Source organism: Theropithecus gelada, chromosome 4, assembly GCF_003255815.1.
Source record: "Theropithecus gelada isolate Dixy chromosome 4, Tgel_1.0, whole genome shotgun sequence".
In the NCBI taxonomy this organism is placed as follows: Eukaryota; Metazoa; Chordata; class Mammalia; order Primates; family Cercopithecidae; genus Theropithecus; species Theropithecus gelada.
The window spans coordinates 39,787,403-39,815,187 of record NC_037671.1 but is presented as its reverse complement, the minus strand read 5'-3'; the positions used below and the strand labels follow the sequence as shown (position 1 = coordinate 39,815,187).

General features: G+C 52.4%; 2 protein-coding genes across 6 annotated transcripts in view; one reads left to right on the top strand and one right to left on the bottom strand.

Moving 5' to 3' along the window:
* On the top strand, positions 1 to 21,929 carry CCDC167 (coiled-coil domain containing 167). 5 transcript variants are annotated; one of them, XR_003118994.1, is made up of 6 exons: positions 30 to 95; positions 15,752 to 15,846; positions 16,079 to 16,131; positions 17,641 to 17,740; positions 19,445 to 19,661; positions 21,736 to 21,779. XR_003118994.1 is itself a non-coding variant. In XM_025382286.1 (5 exons), exons 1-5 carry the CDS (start codon positions 54 to 56, stop codon positions 21,749 to 21,751), a joined length of 306 nt encoding a protein of 101 aa, XP_025238071.1. In that variant the 5' UTR covers positions 1 to 53; the 3' UTR covers positions 21,752 to 21,882. The 5 variants fall into 5 exon arrangements, 3 of the variants coding, with proteins under 3 accessions (XP_025238071.1, XP_025238072.1, XP_025238069.1); XM_025382286.1 differs by lacking the exon at positions 19,445 to 19,661 and having other exon boundaries at positions 1 to 95; positions 21,736 to 21,882; XR_003118995.1 differs by lacking the exon at positions 19,445 to 19,661 and having other exon boundaries at positions 3 to 95; positions 17,641 to 17,832; positions 21,736 to 21,929.
* Positions 19,414 to 27,785, bottom strand: part of CMTR1 (cap methyltransferase 1) — a 48,370-nt gene continuing 39,998 nt past the window's right edge. The window contains exons 17-24 of the mRNA XM_025382283.1: positions 27,342 to 27,473; positions 26,273 to 26,395; positions 25,501 to 25,592; positions 24,726 to 24,794; positions 23,280 to 23,327; positions 22,403 to 22,515; positions 21,673 to 21,781; positions 19,414 to 20,911 (exon numbers count right to left, since the gene is read on the bottom strand). Coding sequence (XP_025238068.1) covers positions 20,779 to 20,911; positions 21,673 to 21,781; positions 22,403 to 22,515; positions 23,280 to 23,327; positions 24,726 to 24,794; positions 25,501 to 25,592; positions 26,273 to 26,395; positions 27,342 to 27,473 — 819 coding nt within the window. The 3' untranslated portion in view covers positions 19,414 to 20,778. The remainder of the gene's footprint in view (positions 20,912 to 21,672; positions 21,782 to 22,402; positions 22,516 to 23,279; positions 23,328 to 24,725; positions 24,795 to 25,500; positions 25,593 to 26,272; positions 26,396 to 27,341; positions 27,474 to 27,785) is intronic.

The following is a 27,785-nucleotide window of genomic DNA, read 5'->3' as shown; positions in this document are numbered from 1 at the left end:
ATAGCGACTTGGTGGGCGCGTCCAGTGATGACTTGGGGATCCGGGCAACTAACATGACTAAAAAGAAGCGGGAGAATCTGGGCGTCGCTCTAGAGGTGAGGGGAAAAGTGGGGGTTGGGCCACCTCGTTAGTTGCCTTCTCCTGGCCGCGGGATAAGGGATGGGCTGGGCTGTAGGTGGGAGGAGGAGCCAAGCGGAGGAAGAGAGGGCGACGAGGCTTGGGGAGAGGGACGGGAGGGGTGAGAAGGCCCACGGGGTTCCCGGAGGCAAGTTAGCAGGAGAGGGTACCCGATGGGCGAACCAGACTAGAGGGCATCTCCAGAGAGGAAGAGACATGGAAGTGAAGGGGAGCCCCAAAGACGGCCTGGCATAGAAGTGAGGGAACTCAAAGCGAGGGACAGAGAACAAAAGGGATGGGTACAAAGGTGAGGGAGACCCCAGAGAAATAGGGACCTGTAGATGAGGGGAACTCCCAAAGGACTAGGACGCAAAGATGAGGGAGCCCATTCTGGTGTATATTACTAATGGTTTAAATATCCTCTAAAAGGGGAAATTTTTCCTCCAGAGTGTGGAAGCTTGTACCTTCAGAATTACTTTGGGAATATGTAAAGATAATTCGGTCTTGGCCGGGCGCGGTGGCTCAAGCCCGTAATCCCAGCACTTTGGGAGGCCGAGACGGGTGGATCACGAGGTCAGGAGATGGAGACCATCCTGGCTAACACGGTGAAACCCTGTCTCTACTAAGAAATACAAAAAACTAGCCGGGCGAGGTGGCGGGCGTCTGTAGTCCCAGCTACTCGGGAGGCTGAGGCCGGGGAATGGCGTGAACCCGGGAGGCGGAGCTTGCAGTGAGCTGAGATCCGGCCACTGCACTCTAGCCTGGGCTACAGAGCGAGACTCCGTCTCAAAAAAAAAAAAAAAAAAAGATACTTCGGTCTCATGCGTCCGTGTGAAGAGACCACCAAACAGGCTTTGTGTGAGCAACATGGCTGTTTATTTCACCTGGGTGCAGGCGGGCTGAGTCCGAAAAAAGAGTCAGCAAAGTGTGGTGGATTATCATTAGTTCCTATAGGTTCTGGGATAGGCGGTGGAGTTAAGAGCAATGTTTTGGGGGCAGGGGGTGGATCTCACAAAGTACATTCTCGAAGGCGGGGAGAATTACAAAGAACCTTCTTAAGGGTGGGGAAGATTACAAAGTACATTGATCAGTTAGGTTGGGGCAGAAATAAATCACAATGGTGGAAAGTTATCAGTTAAGGCTATTTTCACTTCTTTTGTGGATCTTCAGTTGTTTCAGGCCATCTGGATTTATACATGCCTGTCACAGGGGATATGATGGCTTAGCTTGGGCTCAGAGGCCTGTCTGACAAATTCTGGAATTGGTGATGTGACGGAATGGCTTAAAAATAATTTGCTGCATATTGAAGGGAAAGAAAACATGCATATTGAGCAACCACCGTGTGCTACTTTCATTGCATTATCAGTTAATCCTCACTGCAAGCCTGTGAGGTTTGTACAGATGAGGAAATTGAGGTTTCAGGTGGAACCCAGGCTGAGATGGTGGAAGTACTGGAGCCTGGGAATCAGCACAGGTGGTCTTCCTGGAAATTCATCTTGCTTCCCGTTTCCCTTCCCTTAGGGCATCCTCCTGGAGATTGCAGGAGAGGTACCGGGTCATAGTCTTCTTCAGGCTTACTAGTGAGTTCAGTGATTCTCAAACTTTAGCATGCATAGAGTCACAGAGCTTGTTAAAAATGGAGAGTTGAACTCTTCCCACACCCCGAGTAATTCAGGAGGACTTTGATGTGCATTCTTAATAAGGAATCTGCTTTTTTTTTTTTTTTTTTTTTTAAGACAGAGTCTCACTCTGTTGCCCAAGCTGGAGTGCAGTGGCATGATCTTGGCTCACTGTAACCTCTGCCTTCTGGGTTCAAGCGATTCTTGTGCCTCAGCCTCCCAAGTAGCTGGGATTACAGGCACGTGCCACCATGCCTGGCTAATTTTTGTATTTTTGTAGAGACGGGGTTTCACCATGTTGGCCAGGCTGGTCTTGAACACCTGACCTCAAGTGATCTGCCCGCCTTAGCCTCCCAAAGTGCTGGGATTATAGGCATGAGCCACCATACCCGGCCAGAATCAGCATTTTTTTTTTTTTTTTTTTTTTACAAGCCATGCACACCCCGTGGTGATGCAGGTAGTTTTAGTAGCATCCCTTGAGAAATATTGGCCTATACTTGGTAGGAAAAAGGTTGATGGAAATGTGAAGAGGATGGTTTATGAATGGTGAAATGAGATGGCACTGCGTGGCGGGAAGAACATAGACTTTATAACCTGTATTAGGGTACAATAAGCTGCAGTAACAGAGAAACTCCAAAACTCAGAGGTTTCAAGAACAAGAAAGTGAGTTTTTTTCTAACAGGCTAGAGCAAGGGGCAGCAGATATCTGTACAGGGTCAGTAACTATTTTAGAAGAGACCATGTCTTCTAAAGAGCCAAATGGTCTCAGTTGCAACTACAGTTGATCCTCATTATTCACGGATTCCACATTTGTGAATTTCCCTAATAGCTAAAATGCATTTGTAACCCCAAAATCAGTACTCTCAGTGCTTTTGTGGCAAATGCAGAGCAGTGGGAAAAAATTTGAGTTGCTCGAGGTCCATGTTCTCAGCTAAAGTCAAACAGGTGATGCCCTGCCTTGTTTCAGCTGTCCTGCTGTAAACAAGGGTCCTTATTGTGTTCTATTTAGTGCCCTGTTTTTTGTTTTTTGTTTTTTTTCATTCTCGTGTTTTTTATTGGTGATTTTGCTGTGTTTTGCTTTTGAGACGGAATCTCGCTCTCGCCCAGGCTAGAGTGTAGTGGTGCACTCTTGGCTCACTGCAACCTCCACCTCCTGTTCAGGTGTTCCCCCCTTCCCCTGCTGCAGCCTCCCTAGTAGCTGGGATTAGCCCACCACCACATCCGGTTAATTTTTGTAGTTTTGGTAAAGACGAGGTCTTGCCATGTCGGCCATGCTGGTCTCGAACTCCTGACCTTAGGTGATGCGCCCACCTCAGCCTCCCAAAGTGCTGGGATTACAGGTGTGAGCCACTGCCCGATTTCGTGGTTTAAAGTGCCCCGCCCACCCCCCGACCCCCGACCCCCGACCCCCCACCCCAAGCATAGGGCTGAAGTGCTGTCTGGTGGTGTTCCTAAGTCCAAGAAGGCTGTGATGTGTGGCAGAAGAAAACAGGTTTCTTGGCCGGGCGCGCTGGCTCAAGCCTGTAATCCCAGCACTTTGGGAGGCCGAGATGGGCGGATCATAAGGTCAGAAGATCGAGACCAACCTGGCTAACATGGTGAAACCCCGTCTCTACTAAAAAAATACAAAAAAACTAGCCGGGCGAGGTGGCAGGCGCCTGTAGTCCCAGCTACTCGGGAGGCTGAGGCAGGAGAATGGCGTGAACCCGGGAGGCGGAGCTTGCAGTGAGCCGAGATCCGGCCACTACACTCCAGCCTGGGCAACCGAGCCAGACTCCGTATCAAAAAAAAAAAAAAAAAAGAAAACAGGTTTCTTAGATCAACTGTTCAGGCATGATATAACTCATGTTGGTTGTGAGTCCAGTGTTAATGAATCAACTATATATTGAATAAGATCACTTTAAACAGAATCACACATAAAACAAGATGGCAAAAACGTGTCCGTAGGCTTGCAGGAACCCAGCCTGGTTCAGTATTTGCTAATTCAATATTAGAGGCAACTTTATAGGACATAGCTACCAGGAATAACAAGAACCAACTGTATTCAGGCTAAGGAGTATGTAAATGAAGCAATATGTAAATAAGTGGGTGTGTCAGTGTTCCACTAAAGCTTTATCTGCAAGAACAGGCATTAGACCATTTGGCCACAGGGCTTAGTTGCCAACTCCTGGTCTAGAGTACCGGTCTGTGGTGGTTCTGCCAGATTCCCTTCCTCTGTGGCTCCACCATCTCTCAGGATCTTGTCACCTTATCAGTGGAACCAGGGCGTACCCCACTGATGTGTCCACTGGCAGAGAAAGAGGAGAATGGAGGAAGCACACCCACCGTCATGGGCCCAAACTGCCCACTTTCCATTGGAAAGAACTAAGACCCCACCTGAGTGCATGGGGACCAGGGAAACGCGTTCACCAGTCAGGAGGCCACATAGCCAGCTACTGTTTGCTTACTATGGAAGAAGAGACCAGTGTGTTTTCACAGACAGCCTGTAATCTCACTGCAGATGGCACCTCACCTCACAGTGTGGTTGTGAAGATTAAATGAGACATTGTGTTAAGTGCCCAGCACGTGCCTGGCACGGGATTGGTAATCAATACACAGTAGCTCCAGCCTTTGTATTTCTTTTGCATCCTTCCACCATGGCTAAGTCAAACTCATTCTTGGGGATTTGCTCCCTTGTCTATAACATGAAGGATTTGAATTTCACCAGGGGTTACAAACTCCTTGACTATGGACCAAATACAGATCACAGATGTCTTCTGTTTGGCTGACACAGATTTTTAAGTTTTTATTTATTTTTTTGAGACAGGGTCTCGCTCTGTCACCCAGGCTGGAGTGCAGTGGCGTGATCTCAGCTCACTGCAGCCTCCGCCTCCCGGGTTCAAGCAATTCTCGTGCCTTAGCCTCCCGAGAAGCTGAGACTACAGGCGTGCATCACCACGCCCAGCTAAGTTTTGTATTTTTAGTAGAGATGGAGTTTCACCGTATTGGCCAGGCTGGTCTCGAACTCATGACCTCAAGTGATCCGCCTGCCTTAGCCCCCCAAAGTGCTGGGATTACAGGCGTGAGCCACCACACCCAGCTGGATTTTTAAGTTTTTAAACTTGGTGGAGCATGTATTCTCCAAGTGCCTTATACTGGGGCAGATTCCATTGTTTTACCCTCTCCATACCACTGTAGATATTTACATTTGCTATCTTGGTCCCTAAGTTTACTTTTTGCTTGGATATTAGAAGATTTGACATCTGTAACCGTGTGCCTTGGCAAAAGCCTGACATCTGGCTGGCTGTCTCCCCACCTTGCTTCTCAGTTGCCCCCAGCGGGTCTAAGTATTGAATGTGCACTGATGCTCAGTAGCAGTAGATATTGTCCTCTTATTAAAAGTCTTGTGCTCAGAGCCAATGAAGTGGTGATTTAATCAAAAATGTTTGTTAATCTGACGAGTGCAATAAAACCCCCACAAGTGAGTGATCTCAGCACCTGCAAACAGTCTCCACTTGTAATGAAGCAATTACCAAGCAGGCAGCACTCACCCGTGGGGCTGGCTCAGGCCAGCTGTATTAGCAGTCACCTCTTAGGATGACCAGGGCACCCTCTAGCCTCCCCCTCAGAGTGGTTCCTTTTATCCAATTCATTTGCCACCATATGAGATCTCAGAGTTGGAAAAAACTGTGTTTTAGCTTCTGATAATTTATTCTTAATAAGAAAAGAAAATTAGAGTTCAAATGAGAAATCACCCACCCAGTACTGATTTTAATGTTGTGTGGGAGGAAGGATATGTTGAATTCCAGTCTAAACTGATAGGAGAATTTTGACTGATGTGAAACCTGTTTGTGTTTTCAGGTCTCTGATAGTAATGAGCTGTTCCTTGGTCATAGCACTTTTCTTTTGTAGCTGGGCTGTTCAAACTGGTGTCTTTAGATGTTTGGTCTTGAGTTAACAGATGTGTGGTGTCTTAGCCAATATCTTAAAGCAGATAACTTGGTTGGATCTGACCCCTAGTACAGAAAGTCTATCAATTTGGAAAGCTTTTGGCTACAAGTTAAAGAAAACTGACCTCAATGATTTAAGCAAATGGGAGTAGACTTTTCCCCCTATAGAAATTTGTAGGGGCCAGGCACATTGGCTCACGCCTGTAATCCCAGCACTTTGGGAGGCCGAGGTGGGTGGATCATTTGAGGTCAGGAGTCTGAGACCAACCTGACCAAAATGGTGAAACACCATCTCTACTAAAAATACAAAAATTAGCTGGGAGTGGTGGTACACACCTGTAATCCCAGCTATTCAGGAGGCTGAGGAAGGAGCTTGAACCCAGGAGGTGGAGGTTGCAGTGAGCTGAGATCGTGCCACTGCACTCCAGCCTGGGCGACAGAGACCCCATCTCAAAAAAAAAAAAAAAAAAGAAATTTGTAGAAAGGTGGCTACTGGCATTGGTTCAAAAGCTCACCTATGTCAGGGTTGATATTTCTGCATTATCTTAGCTGTTTCCTCGTGGTCATAAGATAGCAGCCACAGCTCCAGTCATAATATTCAACTTTAAGTCAGGAAGGAGGAGGAAGGAACAACACTGTCCCTTTTATCAAGAAAGCATAAGCTTCCCCAGGAATCTCCTAGCTGACTTCTGGAACGTCTCATTGACCAGAACTGGGTCATGAGTAAGCCTAGCTGCAGTGAGGCTGGGAGAGCATCTGCTGAGGTTTTCCACCTTCTGGAGTAGAGGTGGGCAAAGGAGCTGGGGTGGGGAGTTGGTGTTGTGTTGGCCAGTTGACAGTATCTGCTGTAAGGAATAAAAGCTAATGCGAGTCATTGAAAATTCACTGGAATCCTTACCAGAAGAAGAGGGCAGGATCGGCCGGGCGCAGTGGCTCACGCCTGTAATCCCAGCACTTTGGGAGGCCGAGGCGGGCAGATCACCTAAGGTCGGGAGTTTGAGACCAACCTGACCAACATAGAGAAACCCTGTCTCTACTAAAAATACAAAATTAGCCGGGCATGGGGGCACATGCCTGTAATCCCGGCTACTCGGGAGGCTGAGGCAGGCGAATCGCTTGAACCTGGGAGATGGAGGTTGCAGTGAGCCGAGATCACGCCATTGCACTCTAGCCTGGGCAACAAGAGCGAAACTCCGTCTCAAAAAAAAAAAAAAAATAGGGCAGGATCACTGACCATGTGGGAGAAGTGGTAGGCTGAGGGGAGAGAATGGCCTAGGCCAGGAAGAGCACCGGAAGGCTTGACACTTGTGGTTATTTATATGGTGCCAGCCACTGCAGTAGCCTCGGTGGGGCAGGGCGGGCAGAAGCACCAAGTGTGGAGCAGTGCTCTGGAGCAGGCTGTATACAGGGCTCAGGGGAACCTCCCAGTTTCCTGAGACAAGGGCTAGGAGCAGGTGAGTGGACTATCAATAAATATTTGCTGAAGTGGCTCGAGTGGCAGGAGGAAGCATTGAACCTTCCACCCTGACATCTGGGCCCAGCCGAGTGACTGGGTGGTCAGAGGTGAGGAGGCCACAGTAGAGCAGGTGGTTAGACGCCACCTTGCTGGGAGCCCAGAGCCCCAAGCCAGGGGCTGGGAGAAAGGCTCGCAGCACGCAGAGGACTGTTCAGGGGCTGCTGACCATTAAAGGAGCCTCACCTGCTGCCAGGCGGGAGCGACAGGTCGCCATTGGGCAGGTGATTTCTCGCGGCAGCCTGCGTCTGGCTCTGCGCCACTTGACGGGGGTCAGGAGACTAAAACCTCATTACCTAGCGCGGCTGGATGGCGGCGTGTGTGGAGTGGCTGTCTGCCAGCATCTTAATTAATGAATTCATAAGGCTCGGGGTGGATGCCAGTTCTTGAAAAGTGCTTTGAGCCTTTCAGCGATGAAGAAGCTTTTGCTAATTTATCAAAAAATAGATATCAGGGGGAAAGAAGAGAAAACAAACCCCACACCACCCTCCAGCCCAGGGACAGCAGGGGTCTTCGGGCGCGGACTGACTCGGGCGTTACTTGTAGGGCTGGCTCGGCCTCCGTCTCCGCACGGGAAGGCGTCGGGACTCGCGTGGGCTGCAGCGGCTCCCTCTTTCCGACCTGGCATGGGGGTGCGTGTCCAGGCAAGTGACAAGCCCCTAGGCTCTCCCTGCTCTTCCTGAAAATTGTTCATTGATTAAAAACTGGGAAGGTCAGCCGTCTTCAGCTGCACACTCTGCGAGAGAAATCCTCACAGGGCCTGTTGATGTGGGGAGCCATGGGCGGAGGTTTGTTTTCTGCCCCCACAGAGCTCTGTGAGCTGCCTCCACAGAAAAACATCCCTTAAACGATGTGGGGATAATGGGCCCTTTGGGGTTTGAGGCTGGTCACCTGGAAAATTGAGGCCCAAGACCCCCGTGTGACTTGCTGTGGAGCCTGAAGGCCCCAGATGGAAAGCCCCTGCACTCTTGCCAGAGACCATCTGGGCAGGCACTTGGCTGCTTTACCCATTATAATAAATGTCCTGGGGTCTCCTGACGTGTGAAAATGAGTGGATTTTCAAAAATCCAGTTCCCAGGCTGCTGGGGCTGGAGATGAAACAGCTGACACCACTCTCCTGGCTGTGAATTAGCAAGTGAAAGGGAAGGCTTCAGTACTGCTGGGGAGAGAAGGGTTTCTCAGGCCCAAGTAGCCCACCTTTTTCCTTCTCCAAACTGGATCTGTTTTGAGTGAATCTTGGAGGGTGCTCTGACAGTCTAGGTGATCTGCGGCAGGATGCCTGGGATGTTTGTGAAGCTTACTGAGTTGGCTCAGTGTAAGGGCAGACGCTGGGCTCCTGTCTCCTCTGTCTCAGCAAACACATTTCAGTCAGGGCTTTCCCTCACAGAGAGTATCTGTTATGTAGACAGAAACTGAGCACAGCCTCGTACAAGATTATTCCGAGTAGAGAATCTGCTGAAGCCAGATCAGTGAGCTTAGATGGGCTTCAGCTGGGATGTGGAATGACTGTTCTGCAGAACCCTTCTTTGTCATGAATGGTTTCATGAGGGATTTTGGAGAAAGAGCTTGAAGTGGTGGAAAGAGCATAAGCCCTGAAGCAGAAAAACCCAGATTCAGGCTTCAATTCTGCCCCTTCCCAGTTACACAACCTTGGGCAAGGTGCTGAAGACCTCTGCACGGGAGCTTGCACCTCTGTAAGATGCAGATGGGCCCTTGCACAGTGGTTGCAGACACAGGAAGCTGCCCACAATCTGCCCAGCTCCGGGGGGGTAAGGTGTGGAGGTTGTGTCCAGGAGCTAGGGGTCCCTCAGAGCTGGTGAGCGCTGCCTTCTCCATGTGGCATGGTGGTTAAGGGCACAGACCTGGCTGCCCAGCTCCCAGACTTAATACCTGTGTGACCCTGGACAGTTACCCATGTCTGAGTTCCCTCCATCTGTCAAATGTGGATGCTAATACCGCCCACCTCACAGGGTTCTTGCAAGCATTACGTGAGTTAATCAGTGTAAAGCGTGTAGGTCAGTGCCTGGCACACAGCACAGACTACAGAAGTGTTGCTGCTGCTGTCACTGTTGTGGTTCCATTTTGTCTGGACTTTTGGTTTCCAGAGGCTGCTTACACTCATGCTGTCACGCAGACACTGGAGACTCCGTGACTTGAGCTTGGCTCAGCTACCCTGGCACCACGCTCTTTGTTGGAAGGTCTCAGTGCCCAGTAAGGACCTGGCCAGCCAGGTGCAAGGTATGCCCCATGCCACTGCCTGACCCTATGGCAAACCTGTCACTCGCTGGCCAGAAGCTCATAAGAGTAAGGCCGGAGAGACAGCAAACAACTTCCTAAACCAGAAAGCAGAGTGGCCTGTGTGGCCCAGCGCCAGGCCCTGGGGGTGCCTTCTGCCCTTTCCCAGAAAAAGGTCTGGCCCTAGACAGTGGCTCATTAGGGAGTGGGCAGAGAGCCACCTCCCCGGCCATCTAGATGCTCTGTGGGAGCACCATTCAGTAGGAGAATGGAGTGAACGGTAGCCTGTGGCTCCAACTGTCTCATGCTTATTGGCAGAAGAAAAGCTGCATATGAGGCCCCCAACAGCAGCCAGCCCTGGAGCTGGCACCCCTTAGCTGACCTGGCCAGATGCTGGGCGGTTACCTGTGCATGAGCTGGCAGGAAGTTCCCTGCCCCCAGTGAGGCCTCTGTGGGGCTCTGATTCTGAGAGGGCCTACACTCCTGAAAAGATGCCTCACGGGGATTTCAGATGAATCTTACAGTTTCTCTTAACACAGTAGTTTTACGGCATATAGGACCCCAGGGAGACTTCCTTAAAGCTCCCAGAATAAGGTGATATTCCCCAAGTCAGGCAGCAGAGGGGAGTTTGCTTTTCTGCCTGGGGGCTGCTGAACTCCAGGCCCAGGTGCTTGCAGGAAGAGTCCCTCCCCCTGCTACTGGGCATGAAGAAGCCATTTCTGCTCTTGGCACTTGCCAGCAGGACTGACGGCCCTACTTGGCTAGGGTCTTGTCCCCAGCACCCCTCAGGCCTACAACATAGCCTCTGCGGCCTTGACTGCCGGGCTGACTTTAGATCTTCTCATTCTTCTGCACAGAGCACCCCCTCTGTGGAGGGCCTTTGGTCTCATGGGTCTCCTCGCTGAGCTCACTCCTCCACCCAGCAGGCCTCAATTCCCTGCCCCAGGCTCTGATACTGAGAAGCAGCAGTTCTCATACTGACTTAGGCAGCATCACTACGGGGCTTTTCTGTTTAAAGAAGACACTTGCTGGGTCCCAGTCCCCAAGGCTTCCCCTGGGGAGCTTCCCACCTTTCTACCTGAGGGAGGCTCCTCCTCCATTCCCTGCCTCATATGCCTCTTTTTCCTTCCTCCTCCCCTCTTCGTGCTTTGTGTCTCCCTTGCCTAGGCAGACCGCCCCCCTCCGCCATCACCCCAGGCAGTTTTTAGCCACTGCTGGTCTCTGGGTGAAGAACAGACTTTCTCCCAGGACACCCTTCACATTCGTCAACCTGTTCCTTGGCCCCCTGGACCACTTGCACAGGGCTTCACACAGGTCTTCACACAGCACCTCCAAGGGCTCAGGCTGGGCCAGATGCCAGGAAGCACAGTGTGCTGGCTTACAGTGGGTTCATACCACCGCCTCTCTTACCTCCTGGGGTCCCCTGAGCCCCTGCAGATCACAGCCCTGCGCCCCCTGCTGACTCATCTCAGTGACTGGGACACAGTGCTCTTTTCCCCTGTGTAAAAATTGACCTTGGTTTTCTGAGTATAAATATAATGCATGGGTGCTTCTTAATGTTATTGTACAGCAGGGGGCACCTGCTCTCTGCCCCCACACTGTGCCTGAGTGCCGTCTAGGTCTCTGTCTTGGCTGTCTCCACTTTGCTGGTCACAGTCACAGCCAGAAATGCTGCCCCCTGATAGCTCCAAGCAAGTCCTGGCACCTGAGCCAGCCATGCCTCTTCCTGCCAGGTGGCCCTACTATGCAGCCTGTCGGGCAGGAGTCCTGGGAGCCCCCATGGCCTTCAGAATATAACTTTCCCTTCCTATTGAGCTTGGTTGGATCCCTTCCATGGGGCCTCTTCAGGCTGCCTAGAACCATGGTGTGGGTAAGCCCTGGCTGTGGCTGCTGGGCCTCACCTGCTGTTCCACATTTTCTCAGATGCCCACTGATGCCCAGACTGCCCCGAGGCTGTTCCACCTTGGACATGGCTCCAGGCCTCTCACGCTAGGATTCTACCAGGCACCATGTCTGCAACCTGGCCCTGGCTCCAGAGGCCCACCCTAGCTTTTTCCCCGGGCAGGATCGCAAGGTTCCCACCATGCCACGTTTAGAGCAAGTGAAGCGAGGTGGCTTGTGGCCTGTTGCTGTTCTGACATCTACCCTGGGGGCCCTCCCTGCTGAACCCTTTCATGGACTGGGAATGGCCACATCCAAGCTAGAGGGGCCCTCCTCCCTGCGCTGCCAGTCAGCAACCCATGGAGATTCCTCTCCACCTCATACCCCTGCTGTTGTTTTTGTTTTGTTTTGAGACAGAGTCTTGCTCTGTCACCCAGGCTGGAGTGCAGTGGTGTGATCTTAGCTCACTGCAAGCCTCCACCTCCTGGGTTCAAGCAATTCTTCTGCCTCAGCCTCCCAAGTTGCTGGGACTACAGGCATGCACCACCATGCCTGGCTAATTTTTGTATTTTTAGTAGAGACAGAGTTTCACCATGCTGGCCAGGATGGTCTCGATCTGACCTCATGATCCGCCCACCTTGGCTTCCCAAAGTGCTGGGATTACAGGCATGAGCCACTGTGCCCAGCCACACCTCTGCTTCTATCACCTTCTCTTACTCTTGCCATGGACTAATTAGGTTTTCTTTTTTTCTCCAAAGATCCAGTGCAAACCACTCTCTGGTAATAAAGATGGCAAACACTTACTGAACTCTGACCGTGTAAAGCATGTTCTGGGCATCTTACCTGTATGGCTCCATGTCATCCTCACATAACTCTTTGAAATACGAAACGTGGTTATCTTTGTTTTACACGAGTCAACTGAGCACGGAATTAAGGGACTCGCCCGGTCGTACCACAAGTGTGACAGAGCCAAGGGCACTGATCATAGCCCATGCTCCTTACCACTCGCTCACCCGGAACTACCATTCCAGGCTTCTGGGTACTTGAACTCCCAACTGCTTGCCCAGTTCTGGCACTTCTAGAATCTTCTCAACATTTGTCTCCTTATCTGGTCCTAATCCCCACGTCTTCTCTCCTGGTCCTGGCTGTCTTGTCCTCTGTTGCCTTCAGCCTGGTGGTGGCAGGGAGAGAGCTAACCAAAGACTGCATATTTGCCTCAGGTCGTCTGCAAAGTACATAATCGTGTGCATGCAGTTGAGAGTTGGCTGAAAATCCAAGTCAGGACTTCCTTTAAGACCCCCTTTCTGGGTCCTCTCCCACCTTTCAGGCCCATCCTGCTGTGTCAGCTCTGCTCTGTAGCCACCACTCCTGACCCTAGCCACAACTAAAAGAGGCATCTGGACTTACCTTCCCTCCCTGCCTCTGTAGCCAGGTCCCCCGGAGTCTCTCCACCCATGTTGACAGCTGGCTCCTGCTTCGCAAATGCTGCAGGGTGTTTGTCAGCTTCCCGAACCAGGCCCAGTGCTGGGGACCCAGCAGGGTCACCTTCTGAGGATGGGTTTGTGGCCTCTGAAGAGCCTCTTGACAGTTTTAGCCTCCCCTCACTCAGCCCACATCAAGCAGCTGGGTTATAAAGAAGGGGAACTTGCTATTTAGAAGGGAATCAGAGAGAGCTGTCAGCAGGACATAAATATTCATAGAGGGAGGTTAGAACTTGAGTCCCTAAAACCTTGATTTGTGTTCGACCGTTTAAGCCTCATTAAAAAGTGGCAAATGAAAGTGGAATATTCAGTGGAACTGCAGATAAATTGGGCTTGTTCAGATAAAGGCCCCCGACTGCCAGCTCTGCAGGCTCTGCCCAGAGCATGATAGCAGATTGGCTTGGCCACTTGTGGTTTGCCAACCTCAATTTTAAGATTTTGCTTAGCATGAGTTCCTGGCCTTGCTCTGGGGGCAATTACCACTTGTTTGGGCACTTGGTAGCCTTCCAGAGGTGATGAGGGATGGAAGTCCCCAACCTGCTCCCTCCCCGGAATGACATGCAAACCAAGGCCTGGCTCAAAGGCTCTAAGGAGAAATCTCACCTAGGACTAAGACTTGCACTGGGCAATCTGCAAAGCGCATAATTTATGTGCATGTCTAGTTGTTTCTCCTTCTCCTAGTTTTTTCTAGCTTCTGTGGACATGAGGAGGGAGGGTTTCAGACTCTTGCTACATGAGACCTAAACCGTCTGTCCTAGCCCCTCAGTTCCACCCAAGCTCAACTCCACTCATTGTGGCTAAAAATACAAAGACTGCAGCAGGCTAGGCCTTGTGGTGGGCACAAAGAGGAGACAGATGGTCACTGTTCCTTCTAGGACAGAAGCTTTAGACTCAGGCCTCTGCCAGGACCAGGCAGGTCACATACATAAGTGGAATGGGCCAATCTGTGGGCTAGACCTGACCTACGGGCTGCCAGTTGGCACCATCTAGAGACCCCTAGAGTTTGGGAAGATAGGGTTTGGACACAAACAGGAGGGCAACAAAGAATACACTCAGCCTCATGAAGGAAGGACTGGTTAATTTGCCAGGAGGAGGAGGGTGGAATGCACCCCCTCCCCTGCCACAGCCAAGGGCAGCAGGGAAGCCTGGTGGAGGAGGTAGGGCATCAAGAATTAAGCTTTATTTGTGCTCGAGTGGAATCTGGTTCCCTGATTGTGGTTTCCACACCATAGGAAACTGAGTCTCAGGGTACTGTGGGGCTGGGCTGTGTGCTGGGGGTGTGCTGTAAAGGGGAGGCCGCATGGTGGCCTGAGGCACTGGCATGGGGCTGCCACTCTTCCCTGAGCCTGGCTTCCCAGTGTTCATTTCCCTGCTGCGCAGGTTCCAGGTAGGCCTTTGGCCTCCCCAGGGACAGCCCCATCTCCTGGCTGGGTCTGTTTCCCAGGACTGCCCTCCTTTTGGGTGCCCATTAGCAGATAAATGACACAATTAACCAGGCAATTAACTCAAGGCTCTGCGGTTGCTCCCTCTCACAGGGCCCTGCTTATGGGGCTGGGGGTGGCAGTGGTGGGGCTGCAGGGCAGGGGTGGATGGTGTGTCATTGCCAGGCCTTCCTCAGGAAGAAGGAAAAGTGGCTGACATGGAAGTGGCTGAGATGGGTGTTCTCCAGAGAGAGAGGCAGAAGGTCCAGAGACTTGGAATGTGACTCCCCTGACACCCAGCCCCAGAATGCCTGCCACCCTCTGACCAGCCATCCTGGGAGGCAGGGATCTTACCTGCAGTCATTTATTACTAACCCTGCAGGGGCTAACTCCAGAAGCGAATGGGGCAGAGAAATGGCTGAGACTGATAAGGAGAGGAGTGTCCCACCCTGACTCCTCAGAAAGTCATTCCATTTGGGGGACCCCCATTCTTCCATTCATGAAATAGAGGTCTTATTTGCCATGTCTCCTAGGGAGGTGACGAGAATGAGTGAAGTCAGAGATGGGAAATGGAGCATTATGGGGCTCCGAGGCACTATTCAGTCAGCTGCTGGGAGGGTCACAGAGCCCCCCGAACCCTTCTACCCACTGACACCCAGGCTTGCGCCAGCCAGAGAGATGGCCAGCTAAACACCTGGAGACTGAGTCAGACACAGGAAGATGGACTTTCAATGCCAAATGCATGGTGCCAGGACCCAGGTTTGGACAACCCAGTCCAGTATGTTATTAAACATTTCTCCACAACTCAAATATTTCCCCAAGAACACTTCTCTGAAACTCTAATCAAACAAATGGAAAAAACAGATACCTTAACTATTTTGCTACCTTGATGGTAGGTAAAGTTGTTGCTTAGGAACCAAGTCAGAAAGGAAGAAAGGTGTTTTTGAGGATTTTTCTCAGTGATTTTTCTTGATTCTCACAGAAAAATGTTTATTTTTACAACTTGAACTACTAAGTTATTAAGATGAAATATGTCAATGAGAAAAACACCTTTGCGTTGCCCCTAGATGTCTAATCACCTGGCCCCACATGTGTGGAGTGTCTGGAAGCCAGAGTTTCTTCACAGCGTCTCCGCCACTCTAGGATACACCTGTGGGGAAGGTGCGTGCCGTGTTCAGGGTTCTGGTTGCTCCTGTTGTGGGCCCAACTGGGGCATCATGCTGGGGAGACAACAGATCAAGGGGCTGCTTCTCTCCGCCCCAAACCTGTGCTTGGCCCAGAGGGCTGGGCCAGCTGTGAGACCCTGGGCAACACCCACTGCTATTTCCAGCGTGGCTCAGGCCACTGTCCTATGCAGCTCAGAGCTGAACCACGTGGAGGCAGAGGACAGCAAAACAAAGATACTCCAGGGAAGATAGGCCTGGGTGCCCTGCCCTGCCAAAACGAATGGAGGCAACACCTGTCCAAGAAGACTCCCGGAGGCCCTGCTTCCCGGTCCCAGTGTTTTGAGAGCTAGAAGCCTCAGCAGCCCACCTCTCTGTGGCCTTTGTTTCAGATCGATGGACTAGAGGAGAAGCTGTCCCAGTGTCGGAAAGACCTGGAGGCCGTGAACTCCAGGCTCCACAGCCAGGAGCTGAGCCCAGAGGCCAGGTAATGCTCCTGCCCAGCTACCCCACCCTTCCCCATCAGGCCCCCACCCCTTGTATCTATCCTGGGTCCCCCAAAGTAGACCTGAGGCAGAGGGTTTAGATCCGACATCTTAGCTTCAATGTACCCTCCTCCCCCGAACAAGACCCAAGCCCTGCCAACCTGGCATGCCAGCTGCCCCTCAAGTGGGGAAGAGGAAAAGGATTTGGGCCATGAAACTCCTTCCCCCTCACAGGAGGTCCCTGGAGAAGGAGAAAAACAGCCTAATGAGCAAAGCCTCCAACTACGGTAAGAAAGTTCCTTTCAGTTACCAGCCCCAGCCTCCAGTCCCCAGAGCCAGGAAGGGTCAGAAGCCCAAGGGGCCTGACAAGGCAGCAGGGAGCAAGGGGGTTCTTTGGGAGGGAGCCCGCCCCCAGAGGCTGCAGACACCCCTGCTAGGCCCAGCAGCCTGTGGGAGAGCGGGTTTGTTGCTTTGTTCTAAGGGAGGATGAGACGGCCTGTGGGTCTGTCTGCTCTTTGGGATGAAGGGATGTGGCTGTGGCCAGGTCTAGAAGACACTCATTCACCCAGACATCGGAAGTCTGCTCTCCCCCCAGCCCAGCCCACCCCACCACACCCTCCCAGGAAAACCGTGCAGTGGAAGTGAGGGGTAAAGGATGCGGAACTTCCCACTTGGGTACGGCAAGGGCTCCTGTGGGTGGAGCGATGCCGCCACCTTCTGGGCGCTGGGGGCAGAGGCAGGTAGAGGCCAGGCCCGGCGGGGCACTAGAGGGCGGCTGGCAGGCTGGTGGGCTCCCTGCTGAAGGCTGGGGAGGACCACGGTCTACAGGTGCTCCTCAGACTTGTCTGTTCTGTTCTCCCCTGGGGGACCAGGCCTGGCCAAGAATCAGCCCCAGGAAGGCGCTAATGGCAGGGAGCCCCCCGGAAGCGCTGGTCTGAAGAATGCCGTAGGCACAGTACACACCTACTGGCCCTGCCTGGAGTTCAGCATGTCTGGGCCGGGGCAGCCTGGGCCCTGGACTCAGTCTGGCCTGCCCAGAATAGCTCTGCAGGTGTCTCCTTCCGCTGCCCAGCACAGACAGGGATGGGACATCCGTTTCCCTTCAAGTTTAGCGGTTTTCACACAAAACCACACCACCACTCAATTTAGCCCTCACAGAGTACCCTCTACTTGTGTGTCACCTGGAGGGGATACTTAGATACAAGTGTGGCCATAGAGCAGCAGGACTGATTTCCTCTAGAGTCAAGACCAGCTGCCTCACGGACACAAACTGCATCTTAGCATCCCTAGATTCTGCTGCACCAGGCACCCGGCAGAGGGCAGGGACTCAGGAAACACGTGGCCCACCTGGCACCTCCTCCACTGTCGGGCCCAAGGAGGCCCCAGGCACCCTCAGTTTCTGAGGTGGAGGAGATACCTGGAAGGCTGAGCACCACACAGCCAACCCCATGACAGGCTAGCGGACTCACCTGGCGATGTCACACCACCTCCTAGCCGGGCTTTCAGGTGTGGCATTTTTGGTGACTCCTCACCCACCTCATCCTCGACCTCAACCACATTTAAGGAGCAATAGTTGAGCAGCACTGGGCATTGGGACTTTATTAGGCTGGGTCTGTAGCCAAAAGGGTGTCAGGATTTGGGCAGATTAAGAAGGGCAGGGTCATTTTTATGGGTAAGGAGGTGGCTGGGTGCGTCTCTGCCCTCAGCAGTGTGTACCCACTCATTGGAGAGGCAGAGCAGAACAACAGGTGGGCCTAAACTGCCTGTCCCATCCCTATCACCCTCTTTCCTCCCAGAGAAGGAACTGAAGTTTCTTCGGCAAGAGAACCGGAAGAACATGCTGCTCTCTGTGGCCATCTTCATCCTCCTGACCCTCGTCTATGCCTACTGGACTATGTGAGCCTGGCACTTCCCCACAACCAGCACAGGCTTCCACTTGGCCCCTTGATCAGGACCAAGCAGGCACTTCAAGCCTCAATAGGACCAAGGTGCTGGGGTGTTCCCCTCCCAACCTAGTGTTCAAGCATGGCTTCCTGGCGGCCCAGGCCTTGCCTCCCTGGCCTGCTGGGGGGTTCCAGGTCTCCAGAAGGACATGGTGCTGGCTCCTCCCTTAGCCCAAGGGAGAAGCAATAAAGAACACAAAGCTATTCCTATCTGCTGAGTACATGTCATGGTCTGACTAGCGGAGGGTGGGGGCCGGGGGCAGGAAGGGGCAGCAGCAGGGGCGGCACTCAGGAATCAAGGAAGAAGAGATGTTCAAGGGAAAGCTCTGGCTTACAATTCAGAATAGAGGAGAAGGCCCCTAGCTCGAGTGGGAAGTAAGGAGACAGTGGGAAGCACTTCCCAAGCCAAATAGTGGGAGTTACTTCCAGGGCTCGGGCACTGCTGGGGCTGAGCAGCAGACATTGTGCCACCTGTCCATCCCCCCACCACATACTGTCATGCCATCCAGTCAGTGCCACTGCTTGTAATTATGGCAGAAAAAGTGCAGTCTGTGCAGTGAAGGGCGGCTTGGGGACTTGAAGTGGTCATGTGGCAATCCTGGGGGAGTGCGGAGTTAATCCATCTTCGACAGGCAGGCAAGGCTGGAGAGGCTGCGAGCGGGCAGCAAGAGTCATGGTAATGACCAGACAGACTTACGGTGACAGTGGCTAGTAAATCAGGTAGGGTTTGTAGTGAGAAGGAGGGGTGGGGCTGATCAGAGGAGGAGCTGTGGCAGGAGCAGCAAACTCAGACATCCCCCTTACCCTTCCACCCCCCAACTCTAACTCCTAGCTTAGGAATAAGGAGGGGAGCAGGTAGGAGGCTGCAGCAAGGCAGAACAGAGGAAGGGCATGGATGGCTGAGATGAAACCAATTAAGTAGGAAAAACAAGGGACGGAGTTGCCCAGGGAGCTAAGGTCATCCACGAAGGACTCTTGGGGCTAAAGTGAGGAAGTCCAGCAAAGTGAAGGAGGACTTTGGGAGGAACCAGCACCAGGGCGATGACTAACTGGTAGATAAATCAGCTGGGAACAGAGAGGGAGGTGCCTGCAGCATCTGCATCCCCCGCCCCCAGGCACAGCCCCCTGCAGGCAGAACCAGCTCTCCTTGGAGGGAAGGCAGGCTACGGTCAGTGAAACCATCTCTCCCTCCCTCTTTCCCCCAAGTCTAGTGACACTAATTGGTCTGACACCTCTGTTATTTTAGTCACACAGACTGATCTTGGATTGTCACAGTGCCACCACGGAGTGAGATGTGTGATTTATGTAAGGGGGGAAGGTGCCTCTCTGCCCTCCCGGGGCTGTGGGTTCATTCATCTGCAGTCCCTGCTTCTAACAGGAGCTGCATAATTTCCCCCAACTCTTCTTTGGGCCCCCTCTTGAGCAGCAAGCAGCAGCCCTGGGAGCCCTGCAGGGGCCCAAGAGCTTGGACAGGCTCCGATTAAACAAACCCTCTTTTCTCTCCTCTGCTTTGAGTAGCGCTGCGTCCCCTTCACTTCTGACCCAAGCTGTTTCATCCAAGCCAGTCTCAGACCACAAAGCACTGAGGACAAACAGCAGCAGCCCCAACACAGAGCCACACAGGCATTAAAAATATGTTTATCTTTAATGATCCAAGATTCTGCAAGACACACTGATATACCCAGAATTGGGTGGAAATACAGCATCTCAGCTGTGCTGCTGCCAGCCTGGGGGTGGGGAGCTGGATGCTGGCTGAAGGACCCCCATGGTGAAGTCGATTCCAACCTCACGGGAGCCTCAGTGCCCTATCTCCATGGAAACCAGCCTGGCACTGGGATGGGGCCCTAGGGAGCCTGCATGAACATCTCTGAGAGGTACTTCCCATTAAAAACAACCACAGGTGCCCTCCCCCACCCCAAGCTACGGCCCAGCTCCCCCTCCTCTCTGCGTTGTCGGACAAGATAAAGGAAATGGGAGTGACCACATAATGACAAACAAAAGCAGATTGTACCTCCTATTAGGGAAGAAAAAGGAAGGGAAAGGGTAGCAAGGGAGCTGCACTTCCAGCTCAGAATTCTGTCAAGACCCTAGAGCAGCTATGGCAGACAGTGGTGCATGACTGCCAGAGGGCAGCGCTACCCAAACCCCTGGAGGTACCCTTGGTTACTGGTGGGGCCACTGCTGCTGTGGGGGAGAGAAAGACGGGTCTTCAAGGCTGCTTCCTGCCATCTAGCGCTGCCCAATGTTTAGACCAAGAGGGGATGGGACCTAGGATGGCTCTACAACTCCATACTCAGTACGAAAGAGAGGGCTCCCAGGATCTCAATGTGGTATCAGGGACGGATGGCCCACACTCCCTCCTTCCCACCCTGCTGGACTGTCAGACCTCTGAGCTAGGAAGAACTTCAGGGAAGGCCAGGATGAATGGGGGAAGGAGACAAGAAAATCGTCTCCAACTTGGCATCCAAACAGTAAGTTCAAAGAAACAAAACCGTGATTTTTTATAGCAGGTTCTCCTGGCCAGCTCACGACAGCAAGTCTCCACCCCCTCAGGGATGGCCCAATAAAAAGTTGGGCAAAGCAAGGGCATGGCTACCCTCAGGGCAGTGCGTGGAACTCAGAAAAGTGAGTCTACAGGATGCAGGAGAGAACAGCAGAGCCCACAGCTCTGCCACTCTGACATGTCCTCCATCGGCCCCACGTGCCCTAGGCACTGACCTCATACCTGCCTCAGGAGCAGCTTCCTTCAGGCTGAGTCCTGGCAGGGGAAAGTTCCCAGGCAGGTGTCCCAGAAGGAACGTGGGAGTGTTCTCTGCAGGGCCCTGCCTGAGCTCTTCAGGGGGATGGGGAGGAGGCCACCCACTCCTCATGCCAGGTGCAGTGCTCCCCAGTCCCTTTTCAAGAGGGGGAAGAAGCCAGCACTATGGGCCCCAGGTGGCCCCGTCTCAGGAATGACAGGGCATTCTGCAGGGGTGGCGCATCCTGAGGCTCTTAGGCCCTGTGCATCTGGATGAAGGAGAGGACATCCTCCTTGGACAGCTTGTCCTGGTCCTGGGGCTTCTGGGAGTCATGCACACGAATGCCATCCCCCCACTCCCAGAAGAGCCGGCCATAGTAGCAGATGCTGAGAGGAGAGGGAGGGGAAAGAGGTTAGGGGACTGCACCCAGATGGCACAGAGTCAAGTGTTCTTAAGGGTGTCAGGCGCAGGGATCTGTCAATGACTTTAGTTGAGGGTCTTCCCCCTGGCAGGCAAAAGGTACCCAGTAGGCCCTAGCTCTGCCCTGCCTCCCAGAACCAACTTTTCCCAACAAACAGCTGTTGCTGCTAATTGCATCCAACTGGATTCCTACAATGACTGATATTCCTGGCTTATCTGTCTGTGCTTCTCTAACAGAACAGTATTAGTAGTGTGGTGACAGAAAATGTCAGTGGCTAATTACAGGCACATTAGGGCTGCTGGGGAAGCCTATGACCAACAGTCTAATGGATACCGGGTCCTAAAGAGGGACAGCTGGGACCCTGAGTGCCAAGGGGCAGGGCTGTGGGCCCTCAGCATGTTCCCACCATCAGGCCAGTGTTGGAATGTCACCGAAACGTGGCTGCTCCATGGGGTGGATACGCTGCCCAGATGGGCCTTCACAGCCAGGCCCGTAACCATCACAGCAGGTCCAGGCATCATGCTTCCCTCACCAGCTCTACCCAGGCCCAGCCACACCTGCAGGGGGCTGCCATCCCCACAAAGGTGTTCTCAGGCCTGTGCTCAGGGGAACCCCTACATAGGCAGCAGTCTCAGGAACCAGGGTGTGCCCCAGGACAGCTGGCTGACATCCTGCAGGAGTACTTGAGGCTGCTAAGGAGGGCAGGCTTGGAGGAGAGCTACTTACTGAAATGGGGCAATGGAGTCTGCAGGGAGGTCAAAAGTAGAGTCCTTGGTTTTCTTGTTGTAGAAGAACTTCTTCTTGAAGCTTTTGCTGAATCCCATAGTCCAGGGCTCTGACGGGAGGAAGAGGGGATGAAGCCCAGAAGGGGACACAAAGCACTTGTGGAGGACAGGTGCGTGCCTTCCTCCACTCCTGGTGGTCTTATTCCTGCCTCCCCGCAAAAGCAAGCAGGGAACAGCCCGTGAGGCAGCAGCCTTCATCACCAGCCCAAAGGGGCTCCAGGAGAATGACTAAGCAATGACTTCTCAACGACCCCACCCCAGTCTTGCCAACCTGCCATCAGGGTAACATCTCTAGGACTCTGACAGATATAGGACTCTGTTAGCCAGAGGGCTGTGAAGAAAGGGGGATGCAAAATGGAAGAAGCCAAGCTTGACTTTCTGGATCTGTGCTGTCTACTGAGAAGGCCCTTTTCCTGCCGTGAGAACAACACGTGCTGTGTACAAGTTGAGCTCCTCTCCCTATTCCCTAACCAACTCCCAGGGCCCATGGAAGAACAGAAGAGGCTCAGGGAACACTGTCCCCTAACATGCACCTCAGAGAAATGCCAGCCTAGCTGCTACCCACCTTAGCTGGGAGCCCTTCGCTCTGGCTCAGGTAGGGTCTGGGCCCATCACCTGGTGGGGAGAGGGGAGAGGGGAGGGGATGGCGGGAACAGTCCCTCCTCACCCACCATTCACTGTCCTGACGATGTAGAGGCCCATGGGTACAAAGTGCCGGTCATCACGCCCTGTGTAGCTGAGCTTTGGGGTGCCACTGGAGCCCTTGATGATCTTCATCTCCAACCTGACTTCCCCAAGAAGGTATGTACATGAGAGAGAGAAAAGGCCCTGGCTGATAAAATTAGTCTCTAATAAAATCACCCCAACTGTAGTATCTGATCCTGGTTTGACTTAAGACGAAACTGAGGCACAGAGCCAAGTGAGTGGGTGGCCATGCTGAGTTTAGAATTCAGGTCCTGAATTCCTACTCAGGCAGTGGAGGCAGGGGAGTAACAAATGACCCTGCTGTGTCACTGCTGCTTGGAGGATTTCAGGGTAACACCAGTAAGGGTGAGATCTGATACCATGGGTGCCCATGGCAATACTGTGGCCACTAAAGCGTTAATGTAACCTCCACATAAGCACACCCAGGAGACTGAGATCGGTGAGCACCCGCACACCACTAAGAATATGAGGACGCATTTATGCCCCTTCTACCCCTCCAGACTCAATTTCTCTCAGCACCGGGAGCTGGGATTTATGGTATTTCCAGCAGCTTGCTGCTCTGCCCCTCGCAGGGCCCATCGTAACTGTGACAGCATCAATGAGCCCGTATTTCTGCCTGACACAGCCCACCCGGCTCCCTCCTGATAGGATGCTGAAGCAGCTCTCAGCCGGGGGGCTCTTGACTGCAGCGGTGCTGCAGAGAGGCAGGTGAGGTGAGGGGACCACTGGAGCCAGCTCACCACCCCACCCCTGACCCATCTCTACGAAACGGAGGATGACTCCAGGACACGGCCACACCCCCACCTCCTCTTGAATCTGAGCTTCACCGGTCAAGTCACTCACCTGACAAAAATCTTCTCCATCTCTTCCAGTCTGTACACCTCCTTCACCCTGCGGGTAGAGGGACAGAGACAAAGGCCTCCTGGGGGACATTCTCATCCAGGAGGCAGCTGGGAGGCAGGAGACTGCACCTGACCTTGGCTTCTGCCCCAGGCCCTCCCTGAAACCACCCAGCCCACCGGCAGCAAGGACACTGAGCCTGCCCTGTGGCTGTTCTACACAGACAAGCCCTGGGTTTCAGAGCTGCCAAGCAGCTCCTCAGGCCTGTGTCAGGGCAACTCGGGAGTGAAACTACGGATACTGGAAGACAGGAGGGAGAAAGAGGAAGAAAAGTCTGGCAGACAAAGATGTCTCTCTCAGCATTCTCACCCCCAAGTCATCTTCACCATCACCGGAGGGGAGAAAACCAAGGAGTAGGCTCTTGCCCAGGTCTGTCCACATGGATTTTAGGCCTTCCGTAACAAGTTACTGCTAAACAGTCCTAATAGTCCTATTATCCACAGAGGGTGGGGAAACCCTAACAAGGATGCAGGGCTCCTGTTTGATGCCCACGCTCAGCTCTTGGGGGCCCTGAACATGTCTTTGGAACTGCTAGTGGGGAAGGTTCCCAGAAATCCAGCAATCAAACCACAAGCAATGAAGGCAAGGTTCCCCCTGGGAGCTGTCTTTCAGGACCTAGCAGACAGGACATTTTAAAGTGCAGACAGAAATTCCTTTGAGACTTTCACATGCCACCTATAAAGTGCATTCTCAATACTGAATTTAATTTTAACTAAGTAAATTTATGTTAAAAAGAACAAAAATAATGTGGATAAAGTGTAAACAAGATACCTCAGTCTCCAGCCACATGAAGCCCGCAAGAGCAGGGCTAAGCAGTACCCTTTGGCAATAACCTCAGACCTCAGCCTACCCTGGAAAAGTGTGTCCCCCATCTGTCTCCTCCTGACTGTTCTCTTCCTCCTTTCCCTCTCAGGGTCCTGGAACTTTCCCACTATCTAACATTACAACAACCCTGGCCTTCTCCCTCAGCACTGGGGGTCCCATTCCCTCAAACCATTCTTCTCTTTTTCATGTTCAAAATTCCCATTCCCTCAGCACCCATTTCTTACCTGAAAAAAAAAATAAAAAGGCCAGGTGACGTGCTAACAATGCTCAAGTGGGAACGGGTGATTCATGAGGTGGGCTGGCACTTTCAGAAGCATGTGCATCTTAACAACAAGGATGCCTTAACCTCTCGGAATGAAGTTCACCCACTGCCAGGCAGGATGGGGAGATGCTCTGGGGCAAGTCACCTACTTAGCGCCCTCAAACAAACTTCTCAGCAAGAATGGTCTTGTCTCTAACACCAACTTGCCTAGTGCCCTCCACTCAGCCCTCCCATCCCTCACTGGACAGGAGCAGCAGGTACTAGCCAGAAAGAAGCATGGAGGGGAGGGACCACACGCTCACCTGATGGGATTCATGTCAGGCCGACTGGGCTTGGAAACGGCTTTCACAAATTTCTCGGCAAGCTGAATTCTACAATCCAAACAGTCTCTCTCAGAGGCAAGCCAAGGATGCCTCCACCAGCACCCCTACCCCCAGGGCATTTTCACAGCTCCAGTCAGAGAACTTTCTGTATCTGTGGCAAGACTGCTCCAAGAGGCAGCACCCATGTCCCCCAGGATGCCCGCCCTGCCCTTCTCCACCGACGTCTTTATTCATGCCCCACCCCTGTGGATTCTGACCTCTAATTTCACTATGTCGGTTGGTTTTCCTGAAGTATGCCTTCAGCTGTGCTCAGTCACCTCCACTAGAACTTCAAGTATCATCTTTATTGTATGTGTCTGCCCTGTCACCCCAAAGCATGGACACCACAGTGCACCCACTCAGATGAAGCAACTTAAATGGGACCACTCAAGCACAGGATATTTCTTCCAAGGAGTACCCATCTTCCCACAAGGTCACCCTCTTGCTCAACCTTAAATACCTCAACCTGAGCAGCTGTGGCAAAATGGAGTGTGCTGGTATCTCTGATAACCAGGGCCCAAGCCCTAGCCAACTCTGAAGTGGCAACACCAATTCTCACCCTGACTTTGGGACCACCCAGTGGGTGGGAGAGGGAAACTCAGGATGTGGACAAGCAGAGAAGGCCTGGGTGAGGGGCCACACCACAGGAGGCTGCTGTCCTCCCAAGCTGCCCTGGCCTACCCCCACCCTCCCTACCCTGGGGCCCAGGTCAGACCGCTGGTTAAAGTGCTGCTCCCGAACATCGGTGCCATTCAGCACAAGGACATCGAGGATGTGGATGGCACTGATCTTCCGCTGGGCCTTCCCCTAGAAGGATAAGTAAGTACACTGCCCAATCTGCCAGGCGTCAGCCTTCAGGCCCCACTAACCCCCACCATGGCATGCTGGCTCCATTCCGCCTATAGCCAGGGGAAAGGTAGGGCTCTAAATGCGGGATATTTCTCTTGTCTCCCTCCCAGCTGCTTCTCAGAACAACTGGCCTGGGCTTCTGAGCAGGGTAAGATCCAAGGCATTGGGTGATGAGGCCCCTTGAACCTCAAACCCAGTGATGTTGCTGCCATGGCACTCCAGCCAGGATCTGGCTTACACCCCTTGCCAACTGTTCCTACTGACTGTGCTGAATGTTACCATATAGATTTCATACTCATGGCTCCTGAGAAATAACAAGTCTCTTCTTTCCCAAGGGATCTCTGGTCAAAAACTAAATCAGCTGCTAAAAAATACCCCGTAGACTCAGTAGGGCCCTCAATGCACAGAGACAATCGAGGTCTCCTCTGATGCACAGAGACTGCGCTCCTCCTTACCTGAACCACTGTGGCTTAGAGCAACTGCTCCGGGAGAAGAGTCATTATAAACCCTTAGCCCAGCCTTCGGCCCTGTCAGCCACCACACAATGTAACCAAGTTAACTCAGGGCAAAAGGCCAGGTTCAGCAGCTCCCTAGTCCCCTAGCTGCAGGGCCAACACTTGAGCAGAACCATCTCTGACCTCCCCTTTCAGCTCATGCACAATTTCCACAGATAGCAGAGTGTCCCGGGGCAGCTCTGTCTTCAGGTCTAGCTTGATCCAGCGGTCTGACTGGCGGCCATCCCACGTGTAGATCTGGGATTTCTATAGGCAGAGAGAAACAGTCAGGTAAGGAAGGCATGGACATCGAAGGATAAAAGGCTTACTTCTCAAAAGAGCTTTTAGTTGGCAGCTATAAACTGATGGGACTGGGAAATGTCAGAAGAAAATGTCTATGAGAAATAAAATCCATTATACTTTAGTGATAATGATAGTAGTGTTCTCCAGTGCCTCTGCAGAAGAGAAGCAGAGATCTGGCTCAGCCTTGGAACAGGCGCAGGGCACCACTCAAAAGACCTAAGTCCATAATTAGTGGCCCTCAAAAAAGATCCAATTTCGTGTATGTCTAAGGTGGGTCTGGTGAAGAGTCCAGAGAGCAGAGAAGGAGAGAGTAAGTAAAATGAGAAAAAGACAAAGTGTGAGAGGACACAAAAGAAGTAACTGAGGAAGACAGGATCAAATTATATAGAAACACAAGTCAAGAGTTGAAGGAAAAAGCAATGACTTTACCCAGTTAAGTAAGATAAAGAGCTTGCCAACAGTTAAGTAAGATAAAGAGCTTGCCAAGGCTCTCCCTCACCTCATTGTAGACTCCAGGGGGCCCAGGGTAGGGACAGGGAGTATCTTTGCAAGACGGGGGATGGCATGGGGTGATGGTGGTGTTGCAAAGGAATGGCTGCATGGACTCAAGCCAGATTAGCCTGCTGACCACGCTGCTAGCCTAGGAAGCTCTGTATCACAAGAAAAGCGGCAGTGTTCCCTTTAGCAATGCACAGAGTTGAAGAAACAAATGAAAGAATGAATGAATGACACTTGGCAAACTCAGAGGAAGAAAGGAAATAAAGTTTCAAGAAATACCTTCACTAGAGTTAAAGCAACAGCTACTTAGTGCCAAGAGAACATGTACCAAGTGTGGCAGGCAGCAGTCCAGATTCCCACAAAGGGCAAATCCACCATCCCAAGCTGGGCAGGAAGCCAGCTGCAGACTTACCCCCAAGCCAATGAGGAACTTCTGCTCACTGCCAGACACCATGCAGCGGTAGTCAAACACAGGGCGGATCTTCTCCAGGGTTTTAGAGGTGAGCAGTGTGGGCTTGTAGCTGAAGATGTCAATCTCAGTGCCCTGCAGCCACGAGTCAGAGAAAACACTGTCAGGTTGGGGGAAGGGACAGTATGGGTGCCTATATGGGCTGGGGGCAGGCTCGACAAGGCAAGGGACAGGAAGCATTGGCTCTCTGAAATATGCTCCCCTGCACCCCCTTCTCTACCTAACTGTGCACTAAATGGGATCTATTTCCATCTGCTTGGAATGTTCCTGTAGGACCTATTAGGAGAGGCTGGAAAAGTAAAGAACACTGAGTCCCCAGGTACAGATCAATTTACCAGACCTATAAGAAAATGTCACCAGAATATAAAAGCTGCCCCTTCAATAAAA

Bases quoted from the DNA above. Each gene is read 5' to 3' on its own strand.
- CCDC167 (XM_025382284.1), top strand. From the start codon at position 54: ATGACTAAAAAGAAGCGGGAGAATCTGGGCGTCGCTCTAGAG. The intron at 96-15,751 runs GTGAGGGGAAAA...CCTTTGTTTCAG, and splicing joins ATCTGGGCGTCGCTCTAGAG to ATCGATGGACTAGAGGAGAA. The intron at 15,847-16,078 runs GTAATGCTCCTG...TCCCCCTCACAG, and splicing joins GAGCTGAGCCCAGAGGCCAG to GAGGTCCCTGGAGAAGGAGA.